The sequence below is a fragment of the Coturnix japonica genome, chromosome 3 (genome assembly GCF_054131305.1).
Source record: "Coturnix japonica strain WE chromosome 3, WE-NBRP24, whole genome shotgun sequence".
In the NCBI taxonomy this organism is placed as follows: Eukaryota; Metazoa; Chordata; class Aves; order Galliformes; family Phasianidae; genus Coturnix; species Coturnix japonica.
The window spans coordinates 65,739,523-65,755,330 of NC_140665.1; the positions used below are offsets into that span (position 1 = coordinate 65,739,523).

At 39.3% G+C, this 15,808-nt stretch overlaps 1 protein-coding gene across 2 annotated transcripts in view; it reads left to right on the forward strand.

Moving 5' to 3' along the window:
- The window catches only part of LOC116653227 (uncharacterized), a 61,424-nt gene that overhangs the window by 5,699 nt on the left and 39,917 nt on the right, over positions 1-15,808 (forward strand). The window contains exon 3 of one of the 2 annotated variants that reach the window (XR_014944136.1): positions 7,558-7,620. Coding sequence is in view for 1 of the 2 variants with exons in the window: in XM_085541856.1 (XP_085397982.1) it covers positions 10,815-12,287 (1,473 nt within the window). In the remaining variant the exon portion in view is untranslated. Of the gene's footprint in view, positions 1-7,557; positions 14,464-15,808 lie in introns of those variants that run through there. The other variant, XM_085541856.1, reaches the window with a different exon arrangement.

Here is a 15,808-nt window from a genome sequence, read left to right on the forward strand (position 1 = left end):
GGACTTCCTTTTATGAGCTGAAATAAATACATTTTTTATTTGAGGTATAAAAATCATTCATGGAGTCTGGAATTGTGGCCTCTACACAGTATGCGAACATAGTGTCTGGAAAAATGTAAAATCGAAGTAGAGAAAGTTAGAGTGGGAGAAAGTTGGTAATACTAGTCCCATTAATCAGTGTGAGAAACTGAGGCTCAAGAACCCAATGGTTTATTTAGGGCCATATTAACAGTATATTTCAAAGCCAAAAAATGTCCCAATTTCCCTGGTCCTGCCTTTTGTATATTAATCTTCTGGTGTATATTCAGAGGAATTTCCACTCATCCTCTCTTCTCCTTTTGACCTCTTGCTAACATCTGAACAAGTGACAGAGACAGAAAAAAGTGAGCTAATCTTACTGGGGATTGGGAAACACGCAAGCACTTTTGCAAAAGCAATGTGTTCTATTTTATTATTTTGGTCCACAACATCAGAGGCAGATGTTGGTGGCATGGCAGTAGAGTCTGAACCTTCCCAACAATATTCCATTACAATTTCTGGTCATGTAACAAATGGAAGCAGAGATGCAGTCTGACAAACTGATGTCTGACATGGAAGTATGTATGCATCCTCCATGATAAAAAAATGGCACCCATTGACATTCATTGATGCTTGCTGAATGTTTATAGAGGCGAAACAAAGGATGTTGGTACAATGAGGCAATGGGCAATGAAGAGTATTTTGATCAGCTCATCTGCTCAAATCAGCAGATTATGACCTGGGATTTATGTATGGAGCTGAATATTGGAAACAATGGTGGCAACATCACAATACTACAAAGTTTGTGGGTCATGGAGGAACAGTTGATTGGGATCTATTGTACCAATATGAGGCTGACAGTTTCCTGGATTGCATCATTATCAGTGACAAGACGTGGTATCACGACTATGAGCCAGCTTCAAAGAACAGTCCATGGAGTGTTGACGTGTGAATTGCCCATTGGAGAAAAGGTTCGAGATACAGGTCTCAATGTGCACTGTTGTTTGGGATAGGAAACATGATCGTTCTGAATTTCCTGGAACCCAGACAAACGTTCAGCTCTGATCACTACATCATGACTCTGAAAAGCTCAAATTTCCAAGTCAGGGAAGAGAAGAAGAGTACTTTTCTGTTGCAACACGATAATGCTAGGCTCAGTACCAGTTTGAAGACCAGTTCAGAGCACACTGCCAATCTTGGCTGCACTGTCCAACCACACCCACTGTATAGTGCAGATTTGGCACATTCTGACTTCTATCTGACTTCCATCTGGTTGATGAAAGATGGTCTGCATGGGCAAAATCTTCCTAGAAATGATGCTGTCAAAGCAGTTGTGAAACAGTGGGTCATCTCTTTTGGTACCAAAAGAGCGTATCATGCAGGCTTGTGTTGACTGCTAGCAAAAATGCACAGCTAATGGTGGTGACTGTGTTGAAAAACATTTTTTTGATTAGAATTTCCTCCATCAAATAGTGCTGTTGTGCTGTTTGTATCTGTTGTAGTTTCCATGGGAATCAATAGAAGGCATTACTTCCAGAGCAAGCAAAGTATCTTCTTGCTTTAAATTTTTTTATACACTTGAGTGTTATGCTGGTGAAGTGAGTATTTTGCCTAATAATCTCTGAATCTCTGTACAATTTTTTTTTTTAAATAAAAAAAAGGTGTTCTGTTTTGTTTTGTTTGTTTGTTTTTACTTATTCTTTCAGATAGTTTTAGCTGATACTATTTTTCTGACCAAGCACATCAGCAAGTCTATTGCAGCTCATTTCATAGAACAGGAGCACAAACAATAAGAAGCAGGCTCACTGAGCCTTGAGTAATTAAATACGAGTAGAACAATGCTAATAAAGAGAAAGAAAACACTGGGTAAGTTTTCTGAAAAGGAAAGAGGTATAATTACTTCAGCCCAAGGGCAGCAATAACACAGACATTGACAAAATATAAGGATTTTTATGTGCTTATTGACTTAGCCGTTCACCAAAAAAAGTCATTATCTTAGCAAATGCCACATTACACGATAATAATCAAGTTACTGTACTATACCTATGAGGTACAAAGCACCTTTTACTGAAAATCAAAGGCACTTTTCTGAACAATTAAGAGAAGAATTTTATTGTTGTGTGGTAATATGGACACATATTTTACTTTCTGCTTTTCTAACATTTAGAGGCATTTTTCGCTCTCTTTATTTTATTACAAAATGCTCTGAGGTGCTTCTGCTGACTTTTAGTGAAGTAGCTGCAGAGTTAGTATAGAAGCTCTTAGCATGCCCAGCTGAGGCACACCTGACCACCTCAGCTGTGAATGATAAGCTTGCAGTGTGAAATGACTGAAAAAGATAAAGGTAAGCTTATCTGTAAACCCTAACTCTCCCTTTTTCCATCTATCTGTACTGCCAGTAAGGTGTCTGTTGAACTAATGATAGGGATCCTCCATCTTAAGACCAAGGGGATTACCAGGCTGTGGAAGAAGAAACTGATGAATGCTGACAGGGTGTTGAAATTTGTACTACTTGTGGGTGATGACCGTAACATTGACTAGAGGGGCAGGGACAGCTACAATGTCTTTAGATAAGCATCCCTAGCCCCATTTTGGTGTCTATAACTGGATACTAATCATTCAAAACCTTTCCCTTAAAGTAAAGGCAGCTACTCCTGTTTCAAAAAATATAGATGTCACAGTCATGGGGAAGATACCCGGCTTGGTGTAGAGTCAATCAGCCTTACTTTTCTTTCTCCACTTCTGTTTTTGTATTTTTGTGTGACAAATGAAATTGGAATAATTTAACTGAGGATTAGTTTGTTTTTGCTCTCTGTGTACAAGGTCTGTCTCCATCTCTTCAGCATAGAAGCTGGGAAGGGACCTTCCTAGTCACTGGTATGCAGGGAAACCTGAAAAAACCATCCAGATTCAGAACACTATCTTAATTTGGAGAACTGATACTTCTTCAGTCCTTTTGCATTGATATCTTTGTCCTAATGACTATAATAACTTTCATCTTAATTAGATTAGGAAAAAAAAAAACACAAAAAACCCCACCAAACAACAACAACCCAAACCATTCTCTGAAAACTGTGGAAAAAGAAAACAAAACAGCTGCAGGTGTAAAAGGCTTATTTATTAATCTCCTACCAGAGTATGAATTGTAGGTATCTGGGGCAGACTGCTTCAGCATTGGAAAGCCTATGAGGTGTTTTAAATCTGTTCCTGGATTTTAAATACCTTACACGTACTATTTTACCCAAGAGTGTGGGGCATAAGAAAATAACATTACTTTGGTTCTGCAATTTCCAATATAAATCAGCTGCAAATACTGAAGTAGATCTGTTTGTTGATGTACGTTTATTTTCCTGCTCACATGGTATGGTATGGTAAGAAATCCCTGTCTTTTTGGGATGACTGATGTGATTAGGCTTTCTGACTGTACTACATGAATGTAATTTTTATGGGTGTGTATTATTTTGGACGTGGTGGTACTAATTAGTATGCAGTATGACATTTATCTTTTTTTTGTGAGAAACGTCCTTCTTTCCACAAGAATTTTTGAGATGAGGAGCAGGCAGGAAATAAATTCTTCTTCTATATCAAGTTTTACATCTGCTGTATCTATGGATAACAGCTTCTGAGAGGAACTGCTGAGTGTGACACAGTACAGCTGGTAGAGTTAAGAGTGGAAAGTCAGTCTGAGCACACACTGTAATGGATTTGACCTCGAAGAGCACTACAAAGAGAAATTGCAGATAACCATCTGAACTGACTTGAGAAGCCTGTAGCCCTGACTCCCTGGATGCCAAGAAAAAAGAGAAAGACTAAGTAGATTGGAGTGAACAATCAGAAATACAGGAGTGAATAAATGCTTAATATTTGAAGTGCTGACAGTGCAAGATAACATAGAAGACCAGTACATTTTCCTACTTGATTTCAGTCATATTATGAGAGTAAAAGTCCTTAAAAGACAGCATTGTAAAAATAAAATGTATTCCGAATAGAAGTGAGATGTGAAAGTAATATTGGAACAATTAAGACATGCAGTTGAATACATTCTAAACGCCCTTCCAATTACTTGTTAAAAATGGGAAGGAGAAAGGAGAAATTACTGACATGCAGAGCAATAGTTGCATTCTCCTGATTTGGTATTCTAAATTCTTAATCAGCATGGATCAGAAATTCTGATAGAAACATATAAGAACATGAAACAGGTATATGCTTCTCTGCTTCTCACAATGCAGGCTTTCCAATTCACAGGAAACAGCTGAATGCTTGTATGTGATTTTGGTCAGAAGAAATTTCCCTGTGAGCTGCAAAACTGTGAGAAGGGAGGGTTTTAAGAGGTGTAGGTGCACAGAAATGAAAGAATGTGAAAGCACAACTATTTGATTTACTGATTGATATATAAGGGCAAATATCTGGAAGTGATTTCATTGGTTTGATGCTCCTAAAGTTGGTTTGACAGAGCAAAAATCACCGTGTTATACTGCTTGTGATCTGAAATGAGGGGATAAGACAGACAGAAAATAAAGTGGATGATAAGAGAGTCAAAAGGACATCTGTGCTTGTCCCAGGAAACACTAGAGTAGAACTGGGAACAGAGCCGTGCTTAAATTATATCCACTGCTTGTTATGAGGTTTGGGCTTTCCATTTGGTTATTCTACATATTATATTTATTAGCAGAAGTAGGGATTAGAAGGAGCTTTGAGGATGCTCTGGGACTGGAGACTGTGATCAAGTGCTACTTGTTTTCTGTCTATTGTGCTTGAAAAGAGAGGCAGAGAAAGACAGTAGTAACTGTGCATATGTTTACTGCATCTGTTCTACAAAACCCTGAGTCAAAATAAGCCTTTAAAGAGAATATAGACATCAGTGTATTTAGTTTTGATTTATTAAAATAGTTTTCAGACTGCAGTCTTATTTGTCCTGTGAGAACTACACTCTCTGGTAATGGGAGCACTGAATTTTCATGTGAAACATTTTAGAGAGCACATTTTTTTTCCGCGTACAAGAGTGTGACAAGAATTTGTTCCTGTATGATGATGTGCAAGTTATTATAGCTGCAATGCTAAACATGTATTTATGATCACTGCTGGCATGGCTGCTGTGCGTTTTGTTTATATTGTTAGAAGCCTAGTTGTGACACAATATAAAAAATACATTCTTTTGTGTTAGTCTCCCACTGAAGCAGAATAAATCTTGCTTCCTGTTGCTGTTCTGGCTTTTCTGATATTGCACCTTTGCTTTTCCCCACCCTAGAGGAGAGAGCACCTGTGTGAATCTCAGTCCCATACCAGATGATGTTGAAGACCTCATGAAAGGCTGAAAATAAATGCCTTAATATAGCTGTCAGAGAGGCAAGCCCCAAAACACTGCATGCAGCAGTGGTGGTCCTTCAATCAGAATAACCTGCTTTCATTAAATGCTAGCTTAGTTTGAGAGCAGTCTAGAAAAACTTTATGCATATGAGGAACAATGTAATGAATAATTTCAAACTGGGGAAAAGAAAGCTTTCAAAATGCATAGGAGCTAGCCAGATTCTGCTTGACATGTATTCCAAGCATTCTTCACATCTTTAATTTGCCCTGCTCTTTCACACTAAAATGAAAAAAGGACAAAACTACATCCTCTGTGTCTCTCCTTGTGCCTTTGCTATAGGCATCTTTGTGATATGTTTTTATTTCTTTTAATGAAAATACATTCAACACAATTTTAAAAGCTTAAGATTTGCTATTTTTGAAACAAAGATTTCTTTATTTCATTTGCCAGAACAGAATATTTCAATACTGCTTAATTAACAACTATCTAAGAGCATTTTTGATACAGTATCATTGTCTCCATCATCTGCATTGTATTTCACAGTCCATCTTCTGCTTTCCCACTGCCATCGGTTCTGTAAGATCAAACCCTATTATTCTGAGTCTTGCTAAAGATTAAGTATTTATGTATGTAGGCATACATCAACAAATATGTACAGATGGCTTTGCATACATTGTTGTAAAGAATATGTATTTATGTAATAACTTAAAAAAATGCAATGCTATTTTTTTGTTGCTTCTAATTCATTCACATGCAATGAACAAATTGGAATTTTAATTGAATTTTAGAAATTGTAGGGACATGTAGTAGATATTTCAGATCCTAATTCTTAAAAAGACAATGTATTTTACATTTATAACTATTCCATGTCTAACTTTCCAAACTGCAGAATGGATAGCGGAGAAAAGAAATGTGTAAAATTTTTTTCAGCAGCTTTGGGTAAAAATAGTGGGAACATACTGTGCACACATCCCCGTCTTCATTGTTGTTAACTGCAAAAATGTAAGCTAGAACAAAGTGACTGACATTTATGCAGATACGTGTTTGCAAGGCTGGTGTCTTAGTTTTAAATCTGATTTTGTATAATGAGAAAAAGATTCTAAAAAAGTTTTGGATATTTTATTGTCTTCTCTGATAGCTGATGTTGCTGTGAATGGATCCAAAACAGCTTATTGCTGAGCGCTGAGAAGTAACGGTGGGAATTTTAGTGGATATCATAGTAAAGCAAACATTTACTATCCATTTCCACAAGTGTCCTTAAGCCTTTCTCTTAACCCAGAAGAGAGACCACACTCATATGTTATGTGCCACTGGGCTTTAAATTTTGGTTGATACTTAGGTTTCAATGGCGTGTATGTATGACTCTTCAGAAAACAGCTGGTTACAAGGCATTTTGTTTAATTATGTTGTTGTTTTGACTCTTCTGTAGTCTTTATCATCCTGAAGAGTAAGACTTAAAATATAGGTCAGTGACCCTTAGTATACTGCAGTCTGACTCAGTGCTCCATGGGGGATTAGCTACCAAAACAGAAATTTTATTCATTACCCCTTCTGTGTAGCTGTTCTGAATCACTGCTTTATAAGGCTATGGGAGTAAAAGACTAAGGTCAGCAAAATTTTGTTTGGTCAGGTCCTCTTAAATAATTCCTTGCAGTGTAATAAAAGGGTACTTTTCTTACCAAACAGCATATAAGAATTCAGTAAAGAGAAACTACGGGGAAGAAAGAAGTACAAGACAACTGCAGAGCAGGAAAACTGTTGAACATTCTCCAATTTCTTTTGACACTTCACAGTGACAGAAACCCCTGTGCTAAATATGTTGGTGCTGAGCTGCTGTGAAAATTCACTGTTCAATAGCTTCCAGAGTTTCTCATCTCTTACCTACAGTGAGCAAGCATAGTGTCTGACCATTGGGTTTCCTTGCTGAGTGTGGCTGGCTACTGAGTAGCTCAAAGACTTTTAAAGGATTTTGTGAACTGTGTTTCCAAGGTGCCCTCCACTTTTAATCTCCTTATGACTGGAAATTGTTGGTCCATGGTGCTATTCATGAGAAGCAAAGCTACTGAACTTTGTGTATCAGCAAATGAATGAAAAATCACTGGGACTGACAATGCCTGTTGGACTGTAAAAGAAAATAAGCCCGTGTAACATGCTTTATTTTGAGAAACACAACTTCACTGTAATTTGAAGTAGAAACATCTAGCAATATGGTGAATTTTCTTTTTTCTTAGGTCATGTGCTGGCTGGCTTGCAGATTGAAGGTAAAAGATACAGAGGTGGAAATGGAACACAAGGTCAGTTAATTTACTATCCTTCATTTGCTCAACAGCTTTTTTGATTAGTGTCATTTTAACACTGTTGATGATCTCAACTGATTATTTCCTCTGGAGAGTGTTCACAGCTTAATATTAATTACACGGCATTGTAAAATTTCCTAAAGAATTGAAGGGGTTAAAACAAAATGGTACTGCAGCTTTTTGCTGTTAGGTATCTGCTAACAGGAGCATGTGATGAAGGTTAGGGCAAATTAATTGCTTGATTACGCAACACTTGGTTCTTGTGTTCATAGCCTAAGTAACAAATCAGTGTTTCTGTATATTCTTATTCTAATTACATAATAATATAGTAGAGTGTAAGGACAGTCATCACAATGGTAATTTTTACTTGTGGAGGTTCAGAGACTTCCGGTTAGGTTGAAACAGTAGCTGAACATGCTATTCTCTGTTTTGGGGGCTCATGCTGAAATGTGGGAAAGCCTCTTAAAAGCATGCGTGCATGTCTAGGAATATGGGCACTTGGTTTTACTAATTTTTGTTTAAAAGACTGACAAAGTGGATTTTCTGCCTAACTTAGAAACATAAATCTGCCAAGATGTATAACAAAGGCTAAGTCATGGACAAAGCAGCCAGAGGAAACCCTGAAACTGTCTGATAGCACTGGTGTAGCAGAACATCACACAAAGCTGCAACTCCTCATCCACCAGCAAGCTCCTTTGGACTGCAGCTGCCCTATAGTGATTCTCACATATGCATGGAACTATGAAATTTAGCACAATATTATTCAGGTTTAGCTTTGGGGCTTGGCCACTGGTTACTGCTGAAAAAACAGAGGTTTGCTTTGCTAAAGTGTCCAAAATTAAAGTTGCTTGCTGATGCTGCACTAAGTTGCCATCCAGCATGCACTAAAGAAATCCTGGTTATTTTCCCATGGCTCCCTTAGCTATACAAATGCTAGGTGGGAATGCAATCTCCTTGTGAAAATGGACTTTGGAGAACGGACCAGCTGGATTCCCAGGTTGTTCTCCTGGGGCCTTGGCAGGCTGGGATTCAGGGTTGCAGGCATCCTCCCTTCCTCTTAGCCTCTGCAGGGTGAGCAAAACAGCATTTCTGCCGTCACGTATCTCTGTTTTGTACGAGTCCTCTGTTCATTGCAAACATATGAAAGACACATGTTTTACAGCAGATTTTTTTGGCGTGCAGGCAAAGTGCAAGGAGGGGGGCTAATTAGACTTCAGGGTGGTACTTCCCTCTAGCATCAGGAATAAAAGCTATTTAACAAAAAATACAATATGGTGCCAGTAAAAATGCTTGGAAATAGAATTACAATAGCCAAACTTGTTTTTTGTAAGTTGTTTACCATGAATGAAATAAAGTGCAGAGGAAATGGAAAATGTGGTAACTGTATTGAATGCATTTATATAGTTTTCAGATGTCTCTCAGAGTTATCCTTATACTATATCTCCTCTCAATATGTTTATGGACCCTCTGTGTAAAAAGGTCATGCCATTTTTTCCCTGGAGTTTTTCCTTCTGTCTTGGCTAAACCTTCCTGCAAGAGTTTTGGAACTTGGCAGTGTTAAAGAGTTCAGACAGAGAAACAGACCTAGACCAATGTCAAATTGAAAATATGGAAAAAAAAATGTTGTTGCAAATATAAATCAAACTCCATGAGATCTGCAGCAAAGTAGAGAGTTTTGCCTATCAATCAGACCCAAAGATCCCAAATCTAGTGCATATATGTTGAAGATCACCATCCTATCTGCAGTCTCTACATAACTCTTATGATGACTAATTGTGAAAGACAGAACTGTTTTTCTTTTATTGTCTCAAAGTTTGCTTTCGTGAGGCCTTTCTGATGATAAGACTGTGACAGGCAACTGCTAACTATCCAGGAGGGTGAATGGTGGGTGTTATCGTGCCATCCCTGCTTAGGACTGCAAAGATAAGCAGGAACAAGACAAGCAGTTTTTTCCAGGGGTGCTGCTGGGAGGAGCAGACCCCTGCAGAAGGTGGTAAATCTTGTGTCTGGCAACAGAGACCTCCAACCCTTGCTGGCTTATCTGTGGGGCAGGAATGTCAGAAAAGTTAGTTTTAAATCATTTTACAAAGAAGTGTTTGTTAAGAAGAAGAAAAGCCCCCACCGCCCCACCGAAATGGGGGATAAAAGGCCCTCGCTAAACTGGGGACTTGGGAGACAAACTCCCAAAGACACCTTTGACGGAGAATTCCCTGAGGGGAAAACTTTGTCGGAAGAACCCCGGGACCGGCTTGCTGCGGAGCTCCCTGGCTGTCTCCCATCCCCTGCAGCGATCAGACAAGTTCCTGAGATCATCGGACCTACTGTGCACCTCGCTGGACCCACGGTGGTGACTATCTCTTTTGCTCTCTGCAAAGACTCCTTGCTTACATTTCCTACTTTTTCTATCGCCTACCTTCCCTTCCCCATCTCCCTAAAAATAGCTAGGACAATAATAAACTGGTTGGACCAACATTTGAACCGTTGCTTCTTAATCTCACGCCGGGTATATACACAAAAGAACCTCGCCTCCCTCCTGTAAATTGGAGCGAGACATTTTTATTGGCGTAGTCGGCAGGATGCCCGCCGTGAGAGTGTTGTCCTTCCAAAAACTCCAAAATTTTTCTGTATGTACCTCCTGGAGTTGCAAGGAGCGATAATTTTGGTAACTTAGATGTGAGCACCTCTCCAGGAAGATCGCTCCACATTCTGAAACTTTACTGCTTAAGTGTTTACCTCTCGGGGACGTATGAATTAATTTTGACTATTTGCTTTTGTTTTATACGTGTGTGCCTCCTCGGGAAGACTATTTCGCATTTTTGTGGTTTAAGTATCTAGTAACGTATTTTTGAATTTGAAAATTTTGTGTGTGCGCCTCTTGGGGAAGTGAGGAAGTAATTTTTTGACGTTTGTGCCTCTCCAAGAAGTTTATTCCTTTCTGAGAAACCTAGAAGTGTTTTGTAACTTGTGTGGCTTTAAGCTTAAAGTTTTTCTGGCCTGACAGGGTAGCCAGGAGCGATTTAGGTGTTTACACTTTCTTTGTAAGTGTTGATTGGGCTTCTTGGTCTGTTGTGAAAAGGAGGAATGATTGTAGCATTTGCATTTGTTTGATAGGTGCCTGTCTCCCTTGGGAGGGGTAAGGAGTTAAGTGTGCCTTCTCTTCCCTTAGTGTAGATCTTTGAGGGTATTGAGAAATGAGTGGAAGTATTGCCACTATGAAAAGTGAAAATGTGCTATTTGACCTTTTAGAAAAGCATGGTGCTCGGCCCTCTTTATCAGGGGTGGATTGGGCACGACAAAACTGGCATAACTTGCAGAGTGTTTCCGACCGCATTCATGTTTTACAATATGAGGCTCGTACCCGAGCCGGGAAAGGAAAATCGTTTATTTGTGCGGTACTCGGTGCTGCTTTAAAAGCTGCCGTGGAGTTCCGAGATGAAAAGCATTCGGCAGAAACCCAAACCATACAAGCATTACAAGAATCAGTTAAAGTAATGCAAGAATTGGTAAAAACTCTGCAGAATCAAATAGTGAACCTTGAGGAACAATTACAAAGAGAGCAACATAATACAGTTTTGTTGCAAATGGCTTTTAAGGAACTATTAACATATAAGAATACTAGCAATACTGCTGTCCATAATTTGCCTCAAGAAAAAACTTTTCCTCAGAAGGAACTACAGGGAATAAAGGAAGGGCTTGGCAAATTAGAGGAGTCGCCAACCCATTTGCGTCCTTTGATAAAAACCGAATATACGTTTGATAACAGTGAGGATCTGAACCCTCAAATGAATGTTAAAGAAATTCCTTTTTCTGCCACTGAATTAGCAAAACTGAAAAAGGATTTTAGCCGCTCTCCAAAGGAATCGGAAACAGAATATGTATGGAGAGTCAGTTTAACTGGTGGAGACCAAATACTGTTAACTGAAAAGGAAGCTGAAGGTTATTGGGGGCCTGGAGTGTTTTTAACTACTGGTAACAACCGTGCTCCCTGGTCCCTAACACAGAGGGCTGCCTATTGGGCAGGTGGTCTTAACCCTTTAGAAAGGGGAGACCCTCTTGCTATTAATGGGACAGCTGATCAATTGGTTGAAAGTGTTCAAAAAGCTGCTTGTCTGCAAATGATGTATGATAGAAAGCTGCAGACACATCATGGATCACCTATGATGATGCCTGTGGATCCTGAAAGGATGACTCCTTTAATCAGGGGGCTTCCAGAATCACTGAAACCTATAGGTATACAACTACAAGGAAAAATACAAGCTATGCCTCAGGAAGAAAGAACCCTAGCAGCATTAGAAGGAACTGGCACCTCAGGCTATTTGCAGTCGGGGTATAAAGTATGGACATGGGGGGAGGTTGCCCAAGAGTTGATTAATTATGAAAGGAAATATGGGCCTGTGGCTTCTTCCAGTATATCTGAACCAGAGGAAGTAAGGCTTGCAGCAACCACCCTTGCTCCTAGGCCACCTAGCCCAAAACTCTGTGGAACTGGAAGGGTCTCATTGCCAGTAAGAACGGGTAGGCGAAATATTGATCATAAACGTAATCAATTCTGGACACTGGGCTGGCAAAAGGGTGTTCCACGAGACTTGATGAATGGATTGCCCACTTTCAGGTTAGAGAAATTAGTTAACTTGTGGCCAGAACAAAAGCTCGAGGAAAGCTGATGCTTTCACCCCCTCCCCCAGATGAGTGGGAGGTGGAGGGGGGAAGGCAGTGAAGGGTGGATGTTTATTAGAAAGCTCACAACAAAAGGAGATCCTCGATTTAACACCTTCTGTCCCAAGGCCTCCCCACTCCTGCCAATTGCCCCTGTGAGTCACGATCCAGTTGCTGATAAGCTAGGGAAACACTTATCTCTCTGGCCAGCTTGTGTGGACTGACTCAGCTAACATGAGGCGTTTCCCTAACCTTAATGAAATCCCTTAACAAATATCCTTAGAAGGCTAAGGACACCCCGAAAAAGGAATGTAAAATTAACTCTCACTGGATTGTTCTCTCATTTTTTAATTGTATTAACAAAGCCCCAAAAGGGCAAGTTGTTGTCTTGTTTTATTTTTCAGAAGATCCCCGTGGGACCTTTACTGAACACAGAATGACTGATAGCTGACTTTAACCATTTGTGTTTAGTGACAGAAAAATTAAAGATGTGATCTTGCTAGAATACTGATATAACACGTTGTTACATATTTTGGTTGCAATAGTATTATGGTTTTGTTTGTTGTTGTGGATTGTGATTGATATCAGTCCTTGGATCTGTTAAAACTTCACAATTTGGTTCATAGTTTCTTTTTCAGGTCATTCTGGATTTCTGGTACTTTCTGCACAGTGATAGCCATTCCTTCTGATCCCTTCTTTTACCCCTTTTTGTCAAACTGATTATGATTTGTATGTAACTTGTATGTGTTTCCAAATTCCTAACAAACTGGGAAATGAGCCAAGTGACCCATCTAATAGATGTGGTAAAAAAAAAAGAAATCTATCATAAAACCCTTTGCAGTGATGTTTTTCAGTGTCACATAAGTTCAGGATTTCCATACAAAACATGGTTGTTGGAAAATGTCTAAGTTTTGATAAGAGATGTGTATGTTTCTCGGATTATCCCTCTTATGGTTTATACTGTGGGGTATCCCACACGCTGTCCTGTGAAAATTTTGGTTGACTATAACAGTACTTTAACTTGTCAAACTAGTATTTATATCTCTCAACAATTGAACTGCTTTGGAAATGCTCAAGTGGAAAGCAGCTGAAACAAATACCCCTATTTATTTGTTTTATTTATTTTATTTTATACTATTGGTTATTGTCACTGTCTTTGTGATTGTTAAATGTTTATGGTATATATATTGACGGAAAACAATTATGACCTTACAAGTAACCTTATGTTTAATGTGTTATCAATCAAGGTTTTGATTGAATGATGATGATTGTGTAACATTTAATTCCCCCATACCACCCATCCCTCTTTTCCCTTATGCTTACTTTTTTTTTTTTTCCTTTCCTCACCACCGTGAATGGTCATTTGCGCATCAATTTCAAGCAACCTTTGAGCCACGGGGTGGTGTGAAAGACAGAACTGGTTTTCTTTTGTTGTCTCAAAGCTTGCTTCATGAGGCCTTTCTGATGATAAGACTGGCGACTGCTAACTATCTAGGAGGGTGAATGGTGGGTGTTGTTGTGCCATGATTATGGCACAAGGCTTCTGCTTATGATTGCAAAGATAAGCAGAAGCAGAATGAGCATTCTTTCTCAGGGGTGCTGCTCGAAGGAGCGGACCACTGCGGAAGGCGATAACGCTTGTGTCCGGCAATAGAGACACCCTCCTCCCCCGTCCTTGCTGGCTTATCTGTGGGCCAGGAATGCCACAAAAGTTGGTTTTAAATCATCTTTCGAAGAGTGTTTGCCTGTTTGTTCAGAAGTTTGGTATTTCCCCCCAAAAAATGCTGAGCTGCAATTCTCAGACTTCGAAGAGGAAAATTCCCACCGAAACGGGGGATAAAAGGCCCTCGCTAAACTGGGGACTTGGGAGACAAACTCCCAAAGACACCTTTGCCGGAGAATTCCCTGAGGGGAAAACCTCGTCGGAAGAACCCCCGGGACCGGCTTGCTGCGGAGCTCCCTGGCTGTCTCCCATCCCCCGCGGTGATCAGACGAGTTCCTGAGATTCCTGGACCTACTATGTACCTCGCTGGATCCCCGGTGGTGACTATATCTCTTTTGCTCTCTGCAAAGACTCCTTGCTTATATTTCCTACTTTCCCTATCGCCTACCTTCCCTTCCCCATCTCCCTAAAAATAGCTAGGACTTTAATACTTTAATAAACTGGTTGGACCAACATTTGAACCGTTGCTTCTTAATCTCACGCCGGGTATATACACAAAAGAACCTTGCCTGCCTCCTACAAATTGGAGCGAGACACTAATGTGTCTTTCTTTTCTAAAACCATTAGAGAATACTTTAGGCAAGTCAGCACTGGCAGTCACTTGTGAGTGGACACCATCATTTTTTAACCTAGGTAACATTCATACAAAGTCACTGTGTCATATCCTTGTGCCAAGAAGGCTCTAGACCTGAGACTTATCAGGACATGGTATGAACAAGAACTGGCATTGAGTTACAGGCTAAATTACTAAAGAACTTTTTTTTTTTTTTTTCTGGAGGGGGGGGGGAGTGGAGGGAGTGCTTACTGGGGAGGGAAATAACAGATCTTGCCATCAGGCTTGGGAACTACAAATTTTCTTTAATTACAGTATATTCATAAGGACATATATTTGCCTCACTCTGGAGATGTTTTGAACTGAATATCCTATAGTACTGAAAAGGAATAATCATAATTCATACTAGTCGTTTTTTTTTTTTTTTTTTTCTTTCTTTTTTTTCTTGCATCTGTAATATAAAAGTGTTCAAAAGGGGAAAAATGTTTTCTTCTCAGTATTAGAGGAAGGTATTGCATTCTTATACTGGACAAATTTCATTCAAGTCAGTGAAGTTCCAGTTGAATAAATGGTATAGAGAATGAGAGAAGGAGCTTTTCCCTTAAAATGAGTAGTTGCAATGTTAGTGTCTTAGGCTCAAATATTTAGATGTTTAGAAAGTAATACATATGTATATTCTGGCACATCAGGATAAGAATTTACCCTTTGTTGCTTTTCATCCAGGGAAAAGTAGGGGTGTGAAATTGCTTGAAAAAGTATGACATAAGTAGCAGAGAAAATGGGCTTAGTGAGATGATGGTGTAAAACTCGGGAGGCATGTCATTGAGTCATGCTGTGCCAAAATTAGATTTTAAAATTGTTTCTGTCATCTCAAGAAAACCCACAAGACTTTGTTCTGAATATCTTAAAGCTCTTATAACTTCTGTTCAAAAGGAGTTGGCTTCCCTCTTCCTTGTTCCTCCAGACATTCCTACATGTTAAGAAGTTGATATAATTTTTGACACATTTCTTTGGAATAAATAAATGTCCTTTTTCCTTACCTGCCATAGTAGATCTGCTGCTAGGGCCAACTGAAAAGTATTGCAGAATGCACTGGAACTGTATGAAGAAGTTATATGTTCAATTGGACTGATTTCTCCATCTGGTACTGCCAATTAATTTGCCAAATTTAACCTTTTAAAATGTCATTCTTTACTCCCTCTTAAAGATAACTAACTAATACCTTCTTATTCTTTCTCTCCTGACTTCCTAGA